The following is a 13,275-nucleotide window of genomic DNA, read 5'->3' as shown; positions in this document are numbered from 1 at the left end:
TAAATCTACTCCCTTCTACTTTGAGTGTGAGTCCCGGGTGGAGCGGGGATAGTTCTTGAAACATATTAAATGCTTAATAAATACTATCATTTATTATCATTATCATTATTGTTAGTCTGTCTCCGCCACTAGATTGTAAGCTCCTGGAGAGCATGGAGTATATCTACTCCCTCCACTGTGCTCTTCCAGTTTTTTATGGTATTTGTTAAGCACTTACTATGTGCAGAGCACGGTTCTAAGTGCTGGGGTAGATACAAGCTAATCAGGTTGTCCCATGTGGGGCTCACAGTCTTAATCGCCATTTTACAGATGAGGTAACTGAGGCACAGAGAAGTTAAGTTGCCCTCAGAGAAGCTTCGAGGCCTCTGTCGACCCTTTTGCAGTGATCGAGTAGTCCGCGAACTACCCCTCCGGTCTGTGAGTAGGCATCCTGTCTTCCAAACCGGCTGGATTGTATTCGCCCAAGTCCTAAGTACAATATTTTAGTAACGAGTCAATAACAGACAATGAGTCTCTCCCCCTTTCCAAGCCTTACTGAAAGCCCATCTCCTCCGAGAGGCCTTCCCAGACTAAATCCCACTTTTCCTCATCTCCCATTTCCTTCTGCGTCGCCCTGACTCCTTCCCTTTGCTCTTCCCCCCCCCCCCCCCCGCCCCACAGCACTTATGTGCAGATCTGTCATTTGATTTATTTGTATTGATGTCTATCTCCCCCTCTCTAGACTGTAAACTTGTTGTGAACAGTTGCGAGCACTGTTTGTCGTTGGGTTGCACTTTCCCAAGTGCTTAGTACAGTGCTCTACACACAGTAAGTGCTCAATAAATACGATTGGATGGCTGAAATGCCATTAACCGAGCCACTTGTCAGCTGTGTGACTGTGGGCAAGTCACTTCACTTCTCTGGGCCTCAGTTCCCTCATCTGTAAAATGGGGATTAACTGTGAACCCCACGTGGGACAACCTGATCACCCTGCATCTCCCCCAGTGCTTAGAACAGTGCTCTGCACATAGTAAGCGCTTAACACATACCAACCTTATTATTATTATTGCTGCTGCTTCATCAGCTGTTTCTAGCCACAGCACCCAGTGGAGACGGGCATGGGCGTGCATAGGAATAATAATTAAAAATTATAGTATTTATTAAGCTCTTACTATGTGCCCGAGCACTGTTCTAAGTGCTGGAGCACTGTTCTAAGCATTTGCATAACAGGCAGCCATTCATGCATACCTATCAATAGGAAATGGTCTAAATTCCATTAAAGAGAAGCAGCGTGGCTCAGTGGAAAGAGCCCGGGCTTTGGAGTCAGAGATCATGGGTTCGAATCCCCGCTCTGCCACTTGGCAGCTGTGTGACTGTGGGCGAGTCACTTCATTTCTCTGGGCCTCAGTGACCTCATCTGTAAAATGGGGATGATGACTGTGAGCCCCACGCGGGACAACCTGATGACCTTGTATCTCCCCCAGCGCTTAGAACAGTGCTACGCACATAGTTAGCGCTTAACAAATACCAACATTATTATTAATTCCATTTATCATCTATGCATTTATGCGGGCAACGTTGTCTTCCAATATGGATATGTTGTTTCTACTGATCTCACTCATCTCTGTGGATGTGGTTGTAAAGGTCAGTGTGTGATTAAAAAATTCTTCTTTTCTAAGTCCCCATGAGATTGCCCTTTGCTTGGGGGTTGCCACTGCTATTGGCCTAGCTCTTTTCTTCCCGCTTTCATTCTCTGGACATCTTTAGCTTTTTTTGGTAATAGCAATAATTGTGGATAGTGGCTAAACACCTACTATTGAAAAGCAGTTTGGATTAGTGGAAAGAGCCCGGGCCTGAGAGTCAGAGGACGGGCGTTTTAATCCCGGCTCGGCCACGTGTCTGCTCTGTGACCCTGGGCAAGTCACTTCACTTCTCCGTGCCTCGGTTTCCTCATCTGGGGATTAAGATAGTGAGCCCTGTATGGGAAAGGGACTGTGTCCAACCTGATTAGCTTGCATCTACCCCATTGCTTAGAACAGTGCTTGGCACATAGGAAGCACGTAAAAAATATATTTTAATTTTTTTTAATCCTGGCTCGGATTCTGATCTGATGAAGGCTCTTGGGCAAGTTGCTTATCTTTTCTGTGCCTCAGTTTCCTCATTGGAAAAATGGGGATTAAATCCTACTCCTTTCTACTTATTCTGTGTGCCCCATGTTGGGAAGGGACTAGGTTCAACCTGATTATCTTGTATCCGCCCCGGCATTTAGAATAGTGCTTGTCACATACTAAGCACTTGACAAAGACTAAGGTTAATATTAGTCATAGAGAAGCAGCATGGTGGTGTGGCTAGATTCCGGGCCTGGGAGTCAGAAGGTCATGGGTTCTAATCCATTCATTCAGTAGTATTTATTGAGCGCTTACTATGTGCAGAGCACTGTACTAAGCGCTTGGGATGAACAAGTCGGCAACAGATAGAGACGGTCCCTGCCGTTTGACGGGCTTACGGTCTAATCCAGGCTCTGCCACTTGCCTGCTGTGTGACCTTGGGCAAGTCACTTCATGAGAAGCCGCTTTCATGAGAAGCGGTGCGGCTACGTGGATAGATCACGGGCCTGGAATGGTCCTGGGTTCTAATCCCGGCTCCACCACGCCACATGTCTGTGTGACCTGGGGCAAGTCAGTTCACTTCTCTGGGCTTCAGGTACCTCATCTGTAAAATGGGGATTAAGACTGTGAGCCCTGTGTGGGACAGGGACTGTGTCTAACCTGACTGACTAACTTGTATCTACCCCAGTGCTTAGAACAGTGCTTGGCACATAGTAAGCACTTAACAGGTATCATAATTATTAGTAGTAGTAGTAGTAATAGAAGGAGGAGGAGGAGGAGTATCAGCATTATTATGTGCTAAACACTGTATTAAGTGATAATAATAATAATGTTGGTATTTGTTAAGCGCTTACTATGTACCAAGCACTGTTCTAAGCGCTGGGGTAGACATAGGGGAATCAGGTTGTCCCACGTGGGGCTCACAGTCTTAATCCCCATTTTACAGATGAGGGAACTGAGGCACAGAGAAGTGAAGTGACTTGCCCACAGTCACACGGCCGACAAGTGGCAGAGCTGGGATTCGAACTCATGAGCCCTGACTCCAAAGCCCATGCTCTTTCCACTGAGCCACGCTGCTTCACAAGTGCTGAGGTTGATACAAGAAAGTCAGCTCGGACAAAGTCCCTGGTCCACATGGGGTCTGCAGTCTGAAGGGGGGGAGAAAACTAGTATTTCATTCCCCTTTTACAGATGAGGAGACTGAGGCACAGAGAAGCGAAATGAGTTGTCCCCGGTGACGTAGCAGACACGTGGTGGAGTCAGGACGAAAATCCAGTCCTTCCTATGCTCCTTCCATTAGGCTGCACTGCTTCTCTTTCTCATACTGTAACGATCAGCCATAGCTGGGAGGTTCTTTGGTCGTCACAAATAACGATTGACCTGTTCCTTCTGCGATTGATGACTAGCAAGTCGGGTAGTCATCAAGTCACGACTGACTATGGCAAGTCATCACTGAATATGGAAGGGGTAGAGATGGGCCAGGAGACATCTAAGTTAAGGTCATCATATGACACTCGACATATAAAGCTGTACCATTTCCTGACTCAATAAACTGATGCCCTATATATATACTCAAGGTGACTCATTTGGGAGTTAGATGATTTCATGAGTCTGTACCATCATAGAAAAGAACGCTTTAATAATAATGTTGGCATTTGTTAAGCGCTTACTATGTGCAGAGCACTGTTCTAAGCACTGGGGTAGAAACAGGGTAATCAGGTTGTCCCACGTGAGGCTCACAGTTAATCCCCATTTTACAGATGAGGTACCTGAGGCACGGAGAAGTGAGGTGAACTGCCCACAGTCACACAGCAGACAAGTGGCAGAGTCCGGAATCGAACCCAGGACGTCTGACTCCGAAACCCAGGCTCTTTCCCCTGAGCCACTCTGCTGTAGTGCTTTCATCGGAATTGCATTTGCAAATCGTAGCCATGGGAGAACATTAACTCTCTGAAATACTTTTCAACTATTTTTTCAACTAAGGATTTCTGTAACTAGGGTTACATATTTTCAAAAGTTCTTGGTGAAGAATGATTTGTTGATTTTCAATTATGTCATCGAATGAGATCAGGGATAAGCAGTCTGTCGTATCAATTAGGAAATCGAATTGAACTTTCCTTGCTCACAGTGGGTGAGAAGAAAATGTGAAGTTTGCAGAAAGAAAAAAAGTGATATTCTAAACTTACAAAATATATTTCAAATTTAATTTCATCCCTAACTTTCTGCTTTTCCATATCTGCAACTAAGGTAGCTAAATGACTGCTATATTTTTGAGCAACAAAAATATAGCAGTCAGATACCTTAGTGACTAAGCAACAAAAATAGCAACAACAGTATACCTCAATTAGCCAAATGAGGTAAAACTGGATTACTGGGACCCTCATTTTGTCAATCTGTCTAATCTCCTTAGCCCCCAACCTCTGTCAGTATCAAATAGCCAAGTCCATATTTTGTCTACTATCTTTCCCTCTTACTGATGGCTCTAATGAACAGTGATTTGGCTGAGTTTAGGAGGGGAAATAGCTTAGGAGCCCTAGTAGACAGCAAATTATTTTATTAACATTTTAAAATTAAGAAATATATTTGAGGATTGAAGTCACTTCATTGTGATGGGTTATGACAGATATGGTTAGAGTCTTGTAAATCAGAGGTTTCCCGTGTCTGATTTTTTTTTCCCCTTCCTTATTAAACATAGCTGAGGAATTCTTGTCTGTACTTGGTTTCAGGTTCTCCAGGACCTTCCAGTGATCAGAGCAGTAGAACTTCCTCTCCTCTCTTTGACAGTGGTTTGCATTTAAATGGAAACTCTACTAACACTGTAAGCATGTTAAATTCATTTCAATGAAAATATTCCGAAGAAATAATAAACTGAAGTAGCAAGGAGCTTTTTTCTGGGCAGTGTTTCAGGAAGCACACCTGAAGTCAATGCAGTGAATTGGGCTACCTTGATTTCACTGAGAAACATTGATAAAATAGATTTGAGTGGCTATTCCCATTAGTGTTTGATTGCTAATCATTAAAGATTTGATATTTAAGCCCAGGGATTGATTCTCATTCTGGAAGCAAGGCCATGAGCTTAGGTTGGTGTGATTTAGAAGTATTTTCTGGGTGTGTTTTGTTTATTCTGAGTTTCTAGATATAAGGAGAAAGGGAGAGAGAGAGAGAAAAGGAAGAAACGAAGGAGGAAAGACTGGCCTTTTCAAAACTTGTTTCAGGGAGAAACATCCTACATCCTAATTATATAAAGTGCAATTGACATGAAAGAAAACATGGCTAAAAGATTTAGACAAATAATTAGTGATTGCCTTATGTAGACAGCTAATAAAAACAAATCTTTATGTTAATAATAATAATTATGGTATTTGTTAAGTGCTTACTATGTGTCACACACTCTTCTAAGTGCCGGGGTAGGTAACGGTTTATCAGGTTGGACACAATCCCTATCCCACATGGAGCTCATAGTCTAAGTAGGAGGGTGAACAAGTTTGTGGTTGAGGAAACTGAGGCACAGAGAAGTTAAGTGACTTACCTGGGGTCACAGAGCAAGCAATTGGCAGAGCTGGGGTTAAAACCCAGCTCCTCCGAGTCCCAGTGCCATGCTGTTCCCAGTGGGCCATGTTGTCTCTCAGATATCATACATTGTATAATACAAGATACAAATATCAGAGAATTTGGCCTACCAATTTATACAATTTACAGGTAATGTCTGAGATCAGGTAACCTCTAGAGAAGCTGCAAGGCATAGTGGATAGAGCCCGGGCCTGGGAGTCACGAAGTCAAGGGTTCTAATCCCGGCTCTGCCACTTGTCTCCTGTGCGACTTTGGGCAAGTCATGTCACTTCTCTGGGCCTCAGTTACCTCATCTTTAAAATTGGGATTAACGGTGTGAGTCCTCTGTGGGACGGGGACTGTGTCCAACCTAACTAATTTGTACCTCCTACCCCAGCGCTTAGACAGTGCTCAGTACATAGTAAGGGCTTACCAAGTACCGTAATTTTTTTTTTTAATGAGACTTGCATAACATTTCATTCTGTTTACTGATGAACAAATATATTCATTCATTCTTCAATCGTTCATATCATAGAGGCAAGTGGGAATCATAAATCTTTCATTTTAAAATAATAAAGTGGACATCCAGTAGGCTTAGTACATTATTGCTTGATCCCATTAACACAACAAGGCTTCGTTATTGCTGTTCCTTTCCCCTTTATCCTATGTTCTCTTTTTCTCCCTCATGTAGTATAGAATCTTCTTGAAGACAGGGATCTTGTCTACCAACTCCGTTGTATGAATCAATCATATTTATTGAGCCTTTACTGTGTTCAGAGCACTGTACTAAGGGCTTGAGAGAGTACAATGTAGCAGAGTTGGTAAGTACAGTCCCTGCTCACAAGAAGCTTATGGTCTAGAGGAAGAGAATTACCTCCCAAGTACTTAGTACAGTGCCCTGCACACAGCAAATATTCAGTAAATACCACTAATTGATCTGGTTCTGCCCTCTTGGTTCAAACCTCCATCCCTCTTAACGTAAGGAAATTTCCGGTCATCTTCAACTTATCCCATTTAAAATTTCATCTAAAGTCCTTGGCCCTTACAAACTAATTTTCTTGAGCTTATTGATATGAAACTGAAAATTATTTTGTATAAGGCAGCGAGTCATTATTTTTCCTGAACAGTCATTGCAATACTGTCTTAAAGGTCTCAAAGGTTGGGTATTTTAAAACATAGAATTACAAATTGTTTGCTTTGCATAAAATTAGATATGCATGTGAAGCTCCGGAAGAACTGAGCAATGTAATTGTTTGAATTATTTGTCACTTACATAAAATATTTAATTAACTTTTTTGTCAGTGTCAAAATTTTCCTGTGCTTTGCTGGGGTGAAATCCAGAGCTTCTTCATGTAATTAATTTAGGTATAAATGTAGCGTTATTTTCTGGAACAAATCCCTACTTTTAATAATGTTTTCTATGGTATGGCAGTATCTCAGGCCTTATTGAAACATTTCTAATTGTGATTTGTGTCTTTAAACAATTCTACAAGTATATTTCATGTAAAAAATGTAAGCTTTTAGTGGGAAGGGAGTGTGTCTACTAACTCAGTTTTACTGTACTCTCTGAAGTGCTTAGTAAAGTGCTCTGGACACAGTAAGTGCTCTATACATACTGCTAATTGATTGATCATTGTAACTTTGAAATATCAGAAAGAGGTCTAGAAAGGGCATTGACTAGATTTAGAGTCTAGAGAAAAGGTTCTAGCTGCAGCTTTGACACTTGCCTGTTGTGTGACCTTGGATAATTCCCTTCACCTCTCTGGATCTCAGTTTTCTCATCTGTAAAATGGGGATAAAATGCTTCCTCTCTCTCCCCTGTGAGGCCCACACAGCTAGACACTATGCCCAATCTGGTTCTCTCACATCTACCCAGTGCTTAGCACATAATAAACCCTTAATAAATAATGATAATAATAATAATGATGATATTTGTTAAGCACTTACTACGTTCCAAGCACTGTTCTAACCACTGGGGTAGATACAAGGTAATCAGGTTGCCCCACATGGGGCTTACGGTCTTAAATCCCATTTTACAGATGAGGTCTCTGAGGCATAGAGAAGTGAGGTGATTTGCCCAAAGTCACACAGCTGAGTGGCAGAGCCGGGATTAGAACCCACAGCCTCTGAATCACAAGCCCGGCTCTTGCTACTAAACCACGCTGCTTCTCTATACCTTAAGAATTATTATTTGTACCTTTCCTAACATAGGAATTATTATTTATATCTACCCCAATCCTTAGAACACTGCTTTATACAGAGTAAGTGCTTAACCAATATCACAACAGCAACAACAGTGGTTATGATGATGATAATAATAATAGTGAGAGAGTAAAAGAGAGATCATGAACTCCTGATCCATCGTTTTAGAAGATAATAATAATGTTGGTATTTGTTAAGCGCTTACTATGTGCCAAGCACTGTTCAAAGCGCTGGGGGAGATACAGGGGAATTAGGTTGTCCCACGTGGGGCTCACAGTCTTCATCCCCATTTTACAGGTGAGGGAACTGAGGCACAGAGAAGTGAAGTGACTTGCCCAAGGTCACCCAGCTGACAAGTGGCAGAGCCGGGATTAGAACCCACGACCTCCGACTCCCAAGCCCGGGCTCTTTCCATTGAGCCACGCTGCTTCTCGTAACACTCTGATGCGAGATCCACCTATAATGGTGAACGGATGAAAACAAATCAGGCGTAAAACCAACACTCCCTATGGGCTACAGCAGGTTGTGGAGGAGACAGCAACTGTGAGGAGGCTGGACTGCAGTGGGTTGTGGAGAATAATAATAATAATAATGGTGGTGTTTGTAAAGCACTTACTATGTGCAAAGCACTGTTCTACGTGCTGGGGGGATACAAGGTGATCAGGTCGTTCCACGTGGGGAGAAAGCAGCCGTTGTTTAGAGACTGGACTGCAGTGGGTTGTGGAGGAGGCTGCGGTTGTCTGGAGGTTGGGCTGAAGTGGATTGTGGAGGAGGCAGCAGTTGTGTGGAGATTGGACTGAAGTGGATTGTGGAGGAGGCAACAGTTGTGTGGAGGAGGCAACAGTTGTATGGAGGAGGCTGCAGTTTCATGGAGGCCGGGGTGAAGCGGGTTGTGGAGGAAGCAACAGTTGTGTGAAGGCTGGACTGGAGCGGGTTGTGGAGGAAGCAGCGGGTGTGTGGAGGCTGGATTGGAGCGGGTGATTCATTCAGTGATATTTATTGAGCGTTTACTGTGTGCAGAGCACCGTGTGGAGGACGCAGGCCGCTGAGAGGAAGGAAGAAGTCAAGAGGGAGACAGGAGCTGTGGCACGCTGGCTGTGGGCTGCCCCTTTCCAAGGAATGGGGATAGAGATGGGGGTGGGTGGGGATTCTCTCCCCACTTTCTCTCCCCACTTTCTCTCCCTCCCCTCCCCATCTCTTCATGACTTCATTCTTTCAAGAGACAATTCCACCACCGGACAGTTAAAGACAGTAGGAAACACCAGTCTCCTCCTAGGTGGCAGAGGAGACGCGTACGGGGAAGTCAGGACTCACAAAAGACAGGCCATCAGCAAACCAAAGTACCAGGCTTGTTCCTCTTCGGTTTGATCTTACCAGTTGTAAATTGGAAAGTGGCTGAAAACTCAAGCAACTCTGAGGGAGAACACAAGTCTGTTCTTGATCAATTGTGCAACTATTACTAGGAAAAAAATAACCAGGATCAAGGAGGCAGCTGGCATTCTTAAATAGGAACCTGACAGCTACTTTATTTTCAAATGAAATGATTCTCTATCACGTGGAAGATTTTGCTTTAGGATCATCTTTTTCTCACCAGGAGTACTTTTTGCCTAAAGTCACAATTAGGCCTCAGTCCCTTCCCGCAGTGAGTAACAAAGCACTTAATTTCAAAAGTGAGTGCACAGGTGATGCAGAGCGGGTGGGTAAAGGGAGGAAATGAGGAATTGAGGGGGAATGAGGAAATGGGAAGTAATGATAATAATGTTGGTATTTGTTAAGCGCTTACTATGTGCAGAGCACTGTTCTAAGCGCTGGGGGAGATACGGGGTAATCAGGTTGTCCCACGTGAGGCTCACAGTTAATCCCCGTTTTACAGATGAGGTAACTGCGGCCCAGCGAAGTGAAGTGACTTGCCCACGGTCACACAGCTGACAAGTGGCAGAGCCGGGAGTCGAACTCATGACCTCTGACTCCCGAGCCCTTTCTCTTTCCACTGAGCCACGATGCCTCTCATGGCCTAGTGAACACAGCCCACGCCTGGGAGTCAGAGGACCTGGGTTCTAATGCCGGCTCCTCCACTTGCTGCTCTGTGACCTTGGGAAAGCCACTTCTCTGTGCCTCGGTTACCCCAACTGTAAAATGGGGATTAAGACTGTGAGCCCCCCGTGGGACAACCTGATTACCTTGTATCTATCCTGGTGCTCAGAACAACGCTTGGCACATAGTAAGCATTTAACAAATACCATAATAATAACAATAATTAATAATAATAATCCCCACTCTGCCACGTGCTGGTTGTTGGACTTCGGGCAAGTCACTTAACTTCTCTGTGCCTCAGTGACTTCATTCGTTCAATTGTATTTATTGAGCACTTACTATGTGCAGAGCACTGAACTAAGCACTTGGATTGTACAATTCGGCAACAGAGACAATCCCTGTCCAACGAAGGGCTCACGGTCTAAAATGCGGGTAGAGACTGTGAGCCCTCCGTGGGACAGACACTGTGTCCGTCCTGATTGCCTTGTATCTACCCCAGCACACAGTACAGTGGCTGGCACCTAGTAAGTGCTTAATAAATACCAACGTTATTATTATAAAGCGCTTAATAAATACCGTAAAAAAAAAATGAGGGCTTAGAGGAAAGTGATTTTAGGAGGGTTTTGAAGATGGGGAAAGTGGTTGACTGTCAGACGAAAGGGAAAGAAGTGCCAGACCAAAGAGAAAAGATGGACAAGGTGCTGGCGGTGAGATAGAAAAGACTGAAGTGCAGAGTTGGCGTTAAGGGAGCGAAATGGCCGGCTGGGTTGTAGTAGGTAATAGATTCGGTAAGATGGAAGGGAGAAAGCTGATTGAGTGCTTTAAAGCAGGTGGTAAGGAGTTTCTATTTGACGCAGAGGTGGATGGGAAACGACTGGAGGTTCTTGAGGAGTGGGGAGACGTGGATTGAATGGTTTTTCAGAAAAATGATCCAAGCAGCAGAGTGAAGAATGGACTGGAGTGGAGAGAGACAGAAGCCAGGGAGGTCAGTTAGGCAGCTGATAAAGTAATCAAGGCGGGAGAGGAAAAACGCTCGGATCCACATGGCAGCTGTTTGGAGAGGAAAGGGTGGATTGTTCAGATATTGCGAAGGTTGAACTGACAGAGCTTCTTGCAACTGTCCTTAATATTGGATTTTGTTTTTACTATCAGTAAATTGTTTCCATGCTTTATGACATTTCCTTCTTTATACTACTGTGACATACCTTCTGATTTTCAACTATTTCTGGAATACCCATCTTGAGATGTCTCTAAAAGACTAATGTGTTGATAGACATATACCTGAGGGTCTTTGAAAGGCGAGACTTTGTAACTGTGGCTGGATGAGGAGTTCTATGAAAACCGTAGATAAGATGCCCTGTTAAAATGATTCGGATGGTTTGGACAGTTTGCTTATCTTTTTTGTAGAACAAAATTTTTTTGCTTTTCTAGGTTAAGAAACTGACCCATGTTATATAAGGTGTCTATCTCTTAAATTATTTTTTTTTCCAGAAACCATCCAATAAAAATAAACCTTTTAGGAATGGCATCTCTTCAAAGCCAAAACAGGGGACATAAAGCTTTTTTGAATCAGTCCTGCCAGTTTATTTTTTTTCCTTGTAAACCACATTTTCCATTGTAGAAATGAATAGAGAATAGAAGCTTGAAGGACTTGGTTTTCTGGAGGGCTGATCTGGAGCTATTTCAAGATCACAAAACAGCGTGACCTGTGACCTAATGCAGTCCCCTGGGGGCAAGAGATGCCATGGCTTTTCTCTGTCATGGCAACATTCTTTGCTAATTCCAGAGTTAGACAGAGACATTAGAAGACAGAGATGGACTGAGAGACGGAGGGAAGAAGAGAAGCAGAGGCAGAAACCCCGCCCGACAGATTCATAGATGGGAAAGTCAAAGGCATAAAGAGACAAAAACTACAGAGGTGTAGAGAGATTCAGAGAATAAGAAAAACTGGTAGAATCCCGGAGATTAGAGAGCAGAGGCTCTGGAAGCCAGGGACAGACACACAATAACAAATAGGCAGATCTTCTGTCCTTTAGTGGCTACATTTATCAATTCAATCATTTATTGAGTATTTATTTGTTTATCTTGATTACTATCTTGATTACTATCTTGACTACTTTGGAATCATGTCAAGCAAGTAATAACGATAATAATAATCATGTTAAGTGCTTACTGTGTACCAAGCACTGTTGTAAGTACTGGGGTAGAGACAAGTTAATCAGGTTGGACACAGTCCCTGTCCCACATGGGGCTCACACTCTTTTATAGATGAGGTAAATGAGGCCCAGAGAAGTGAAGTGATTTGCCCAAGGTCACACAGCAGGCAAGTGGCCGAGGCGGGATTAGAACCCGAGTCCTGTGACTCCCAGGTCCGTGCTCTTGTCGCTAGACCATGCTGCTTCCTTGAAGGCATGAAATGTGCAACTTTTTTGTTTCTATAGTCCCAAAGTGTTTAGTACAATGCATTGTACACAGTGGATATTCAGTGAATGTTATCATAACTACAGCTCTATGTTTCTTAGGTTAGATTTACAAAGGGAGGAGAAGAAAGAGAGCTGAAGAAGCAGGGACAAACTATTTTATTGGGCTTGGAAACAATGACCAAACGATTCCTTAATACCCAAAATAAGTTTGTCCTTCTTTAGACACCCTTGATAATTTCTCAAATCCCAAAAAGAACTAAAGTGAATATTAAATATGTTAAGGAATAACAATCATAATAATTGTGATAGTTGTTAAGCTCTGTGTGTCGAGCACTGTGGTAAATTCTGGGATAATTACGCAACTTGGACACTGTCCCTGTTCCACATGGAGCTCCCAGTTGAAGTCGAAGGGGCAAGAGGTTTTGAATCCCATTTTACAGATGAGGAAGACGAAGCATCAGGAAACCGTGACTCACCCAAGGTCACACAGCCAGCGAATCGTGGTCTCTCCACTAGGCCATGCTGCTTTTTCAGGGACTCTGAAAGAATTGGACTTGATTTCCAAACTTAAATGCCACCGAGGACAAAGAACACTAGGGGAAAGAAGAAAGCTAAATCCATCTTAGCCATAAGATTTCCCAAGATGTTTGAAAATGACATTTCAATTCTAGCCCTAGAACATTTCATAAACAATAACCTTGTGCGATGTGCGGACAGCTTGTGACTTCTGATTCTTGTTTGTTCTGTATAGGCTCCATCATCTCCTTCCTCGCCCATTGCTAATGAGCCAAAATATGAGAAGCATTGGCTCGATGCCCTCTCCATCCCTCTGTCCATGGCTCGGATCTCAAGGTATAAAGCCGGAACAGATAAATTGAGGTTTGTAATCCAGTCGGGAAAGGGTTCGGGTCATGAATTGAAAGCGTTTTACCGTGAAAATATCAATTATGAAAATGATGAAGATTAACTATGAAACTATT

The 13,275-nt window shown here is 43.4% G+C and overlaps 1 protein-coding gene across 3 annotated transcripts in view; it reads left to right on the top strand.

Annotated features, from left to right (window-relative positions):
- SNTG2 (syntrophin gamma 2) overlaps window positions 1–13,275 on the top strand; it is a 221,672-nt gene that overhangs the window by 117,406 nt on the left and 90,991 nt on the right. For all 3 annotated transcript variants that reach the window (XM_007673306.3, XM_029049964.2, XM_039910428.1), the window contains exons 8-9: window positions 4,814–4,905; window positions 13,047–13,174. In XM_007673306.3, the coding sequence (XP_007671496.1) occupies window positions 4,814–4,905; window positions 13,047–13,174 (220 nt within the window). The remainder of the gene's footprint in view (window positions 1–4,813; window positions 4,906–13,046; window positions 13,175–13,275) is intronic.

Source organism: Ornithorhynchus anatinus, chromosome X1 (assembly GCF_004115215.2).
Source record: "Ornithorhynchus anatinus isolate Pmale09 chromosome X1, mOrnAna1.pri.v4, whole genome shotgun sequence".
Classification (NCBI taxonomy): Eukaryota; Metazoa; Chordata; class Mammalia; order Monotremata; family Ornithorhynchidae; genus Ornithorhynchus; species Ornithorhynchus anatinus.
Note: the sequence above shows the minus strand (reverse complement) of the source record. Positions and strands in the feature narration are given on the sequence as shown.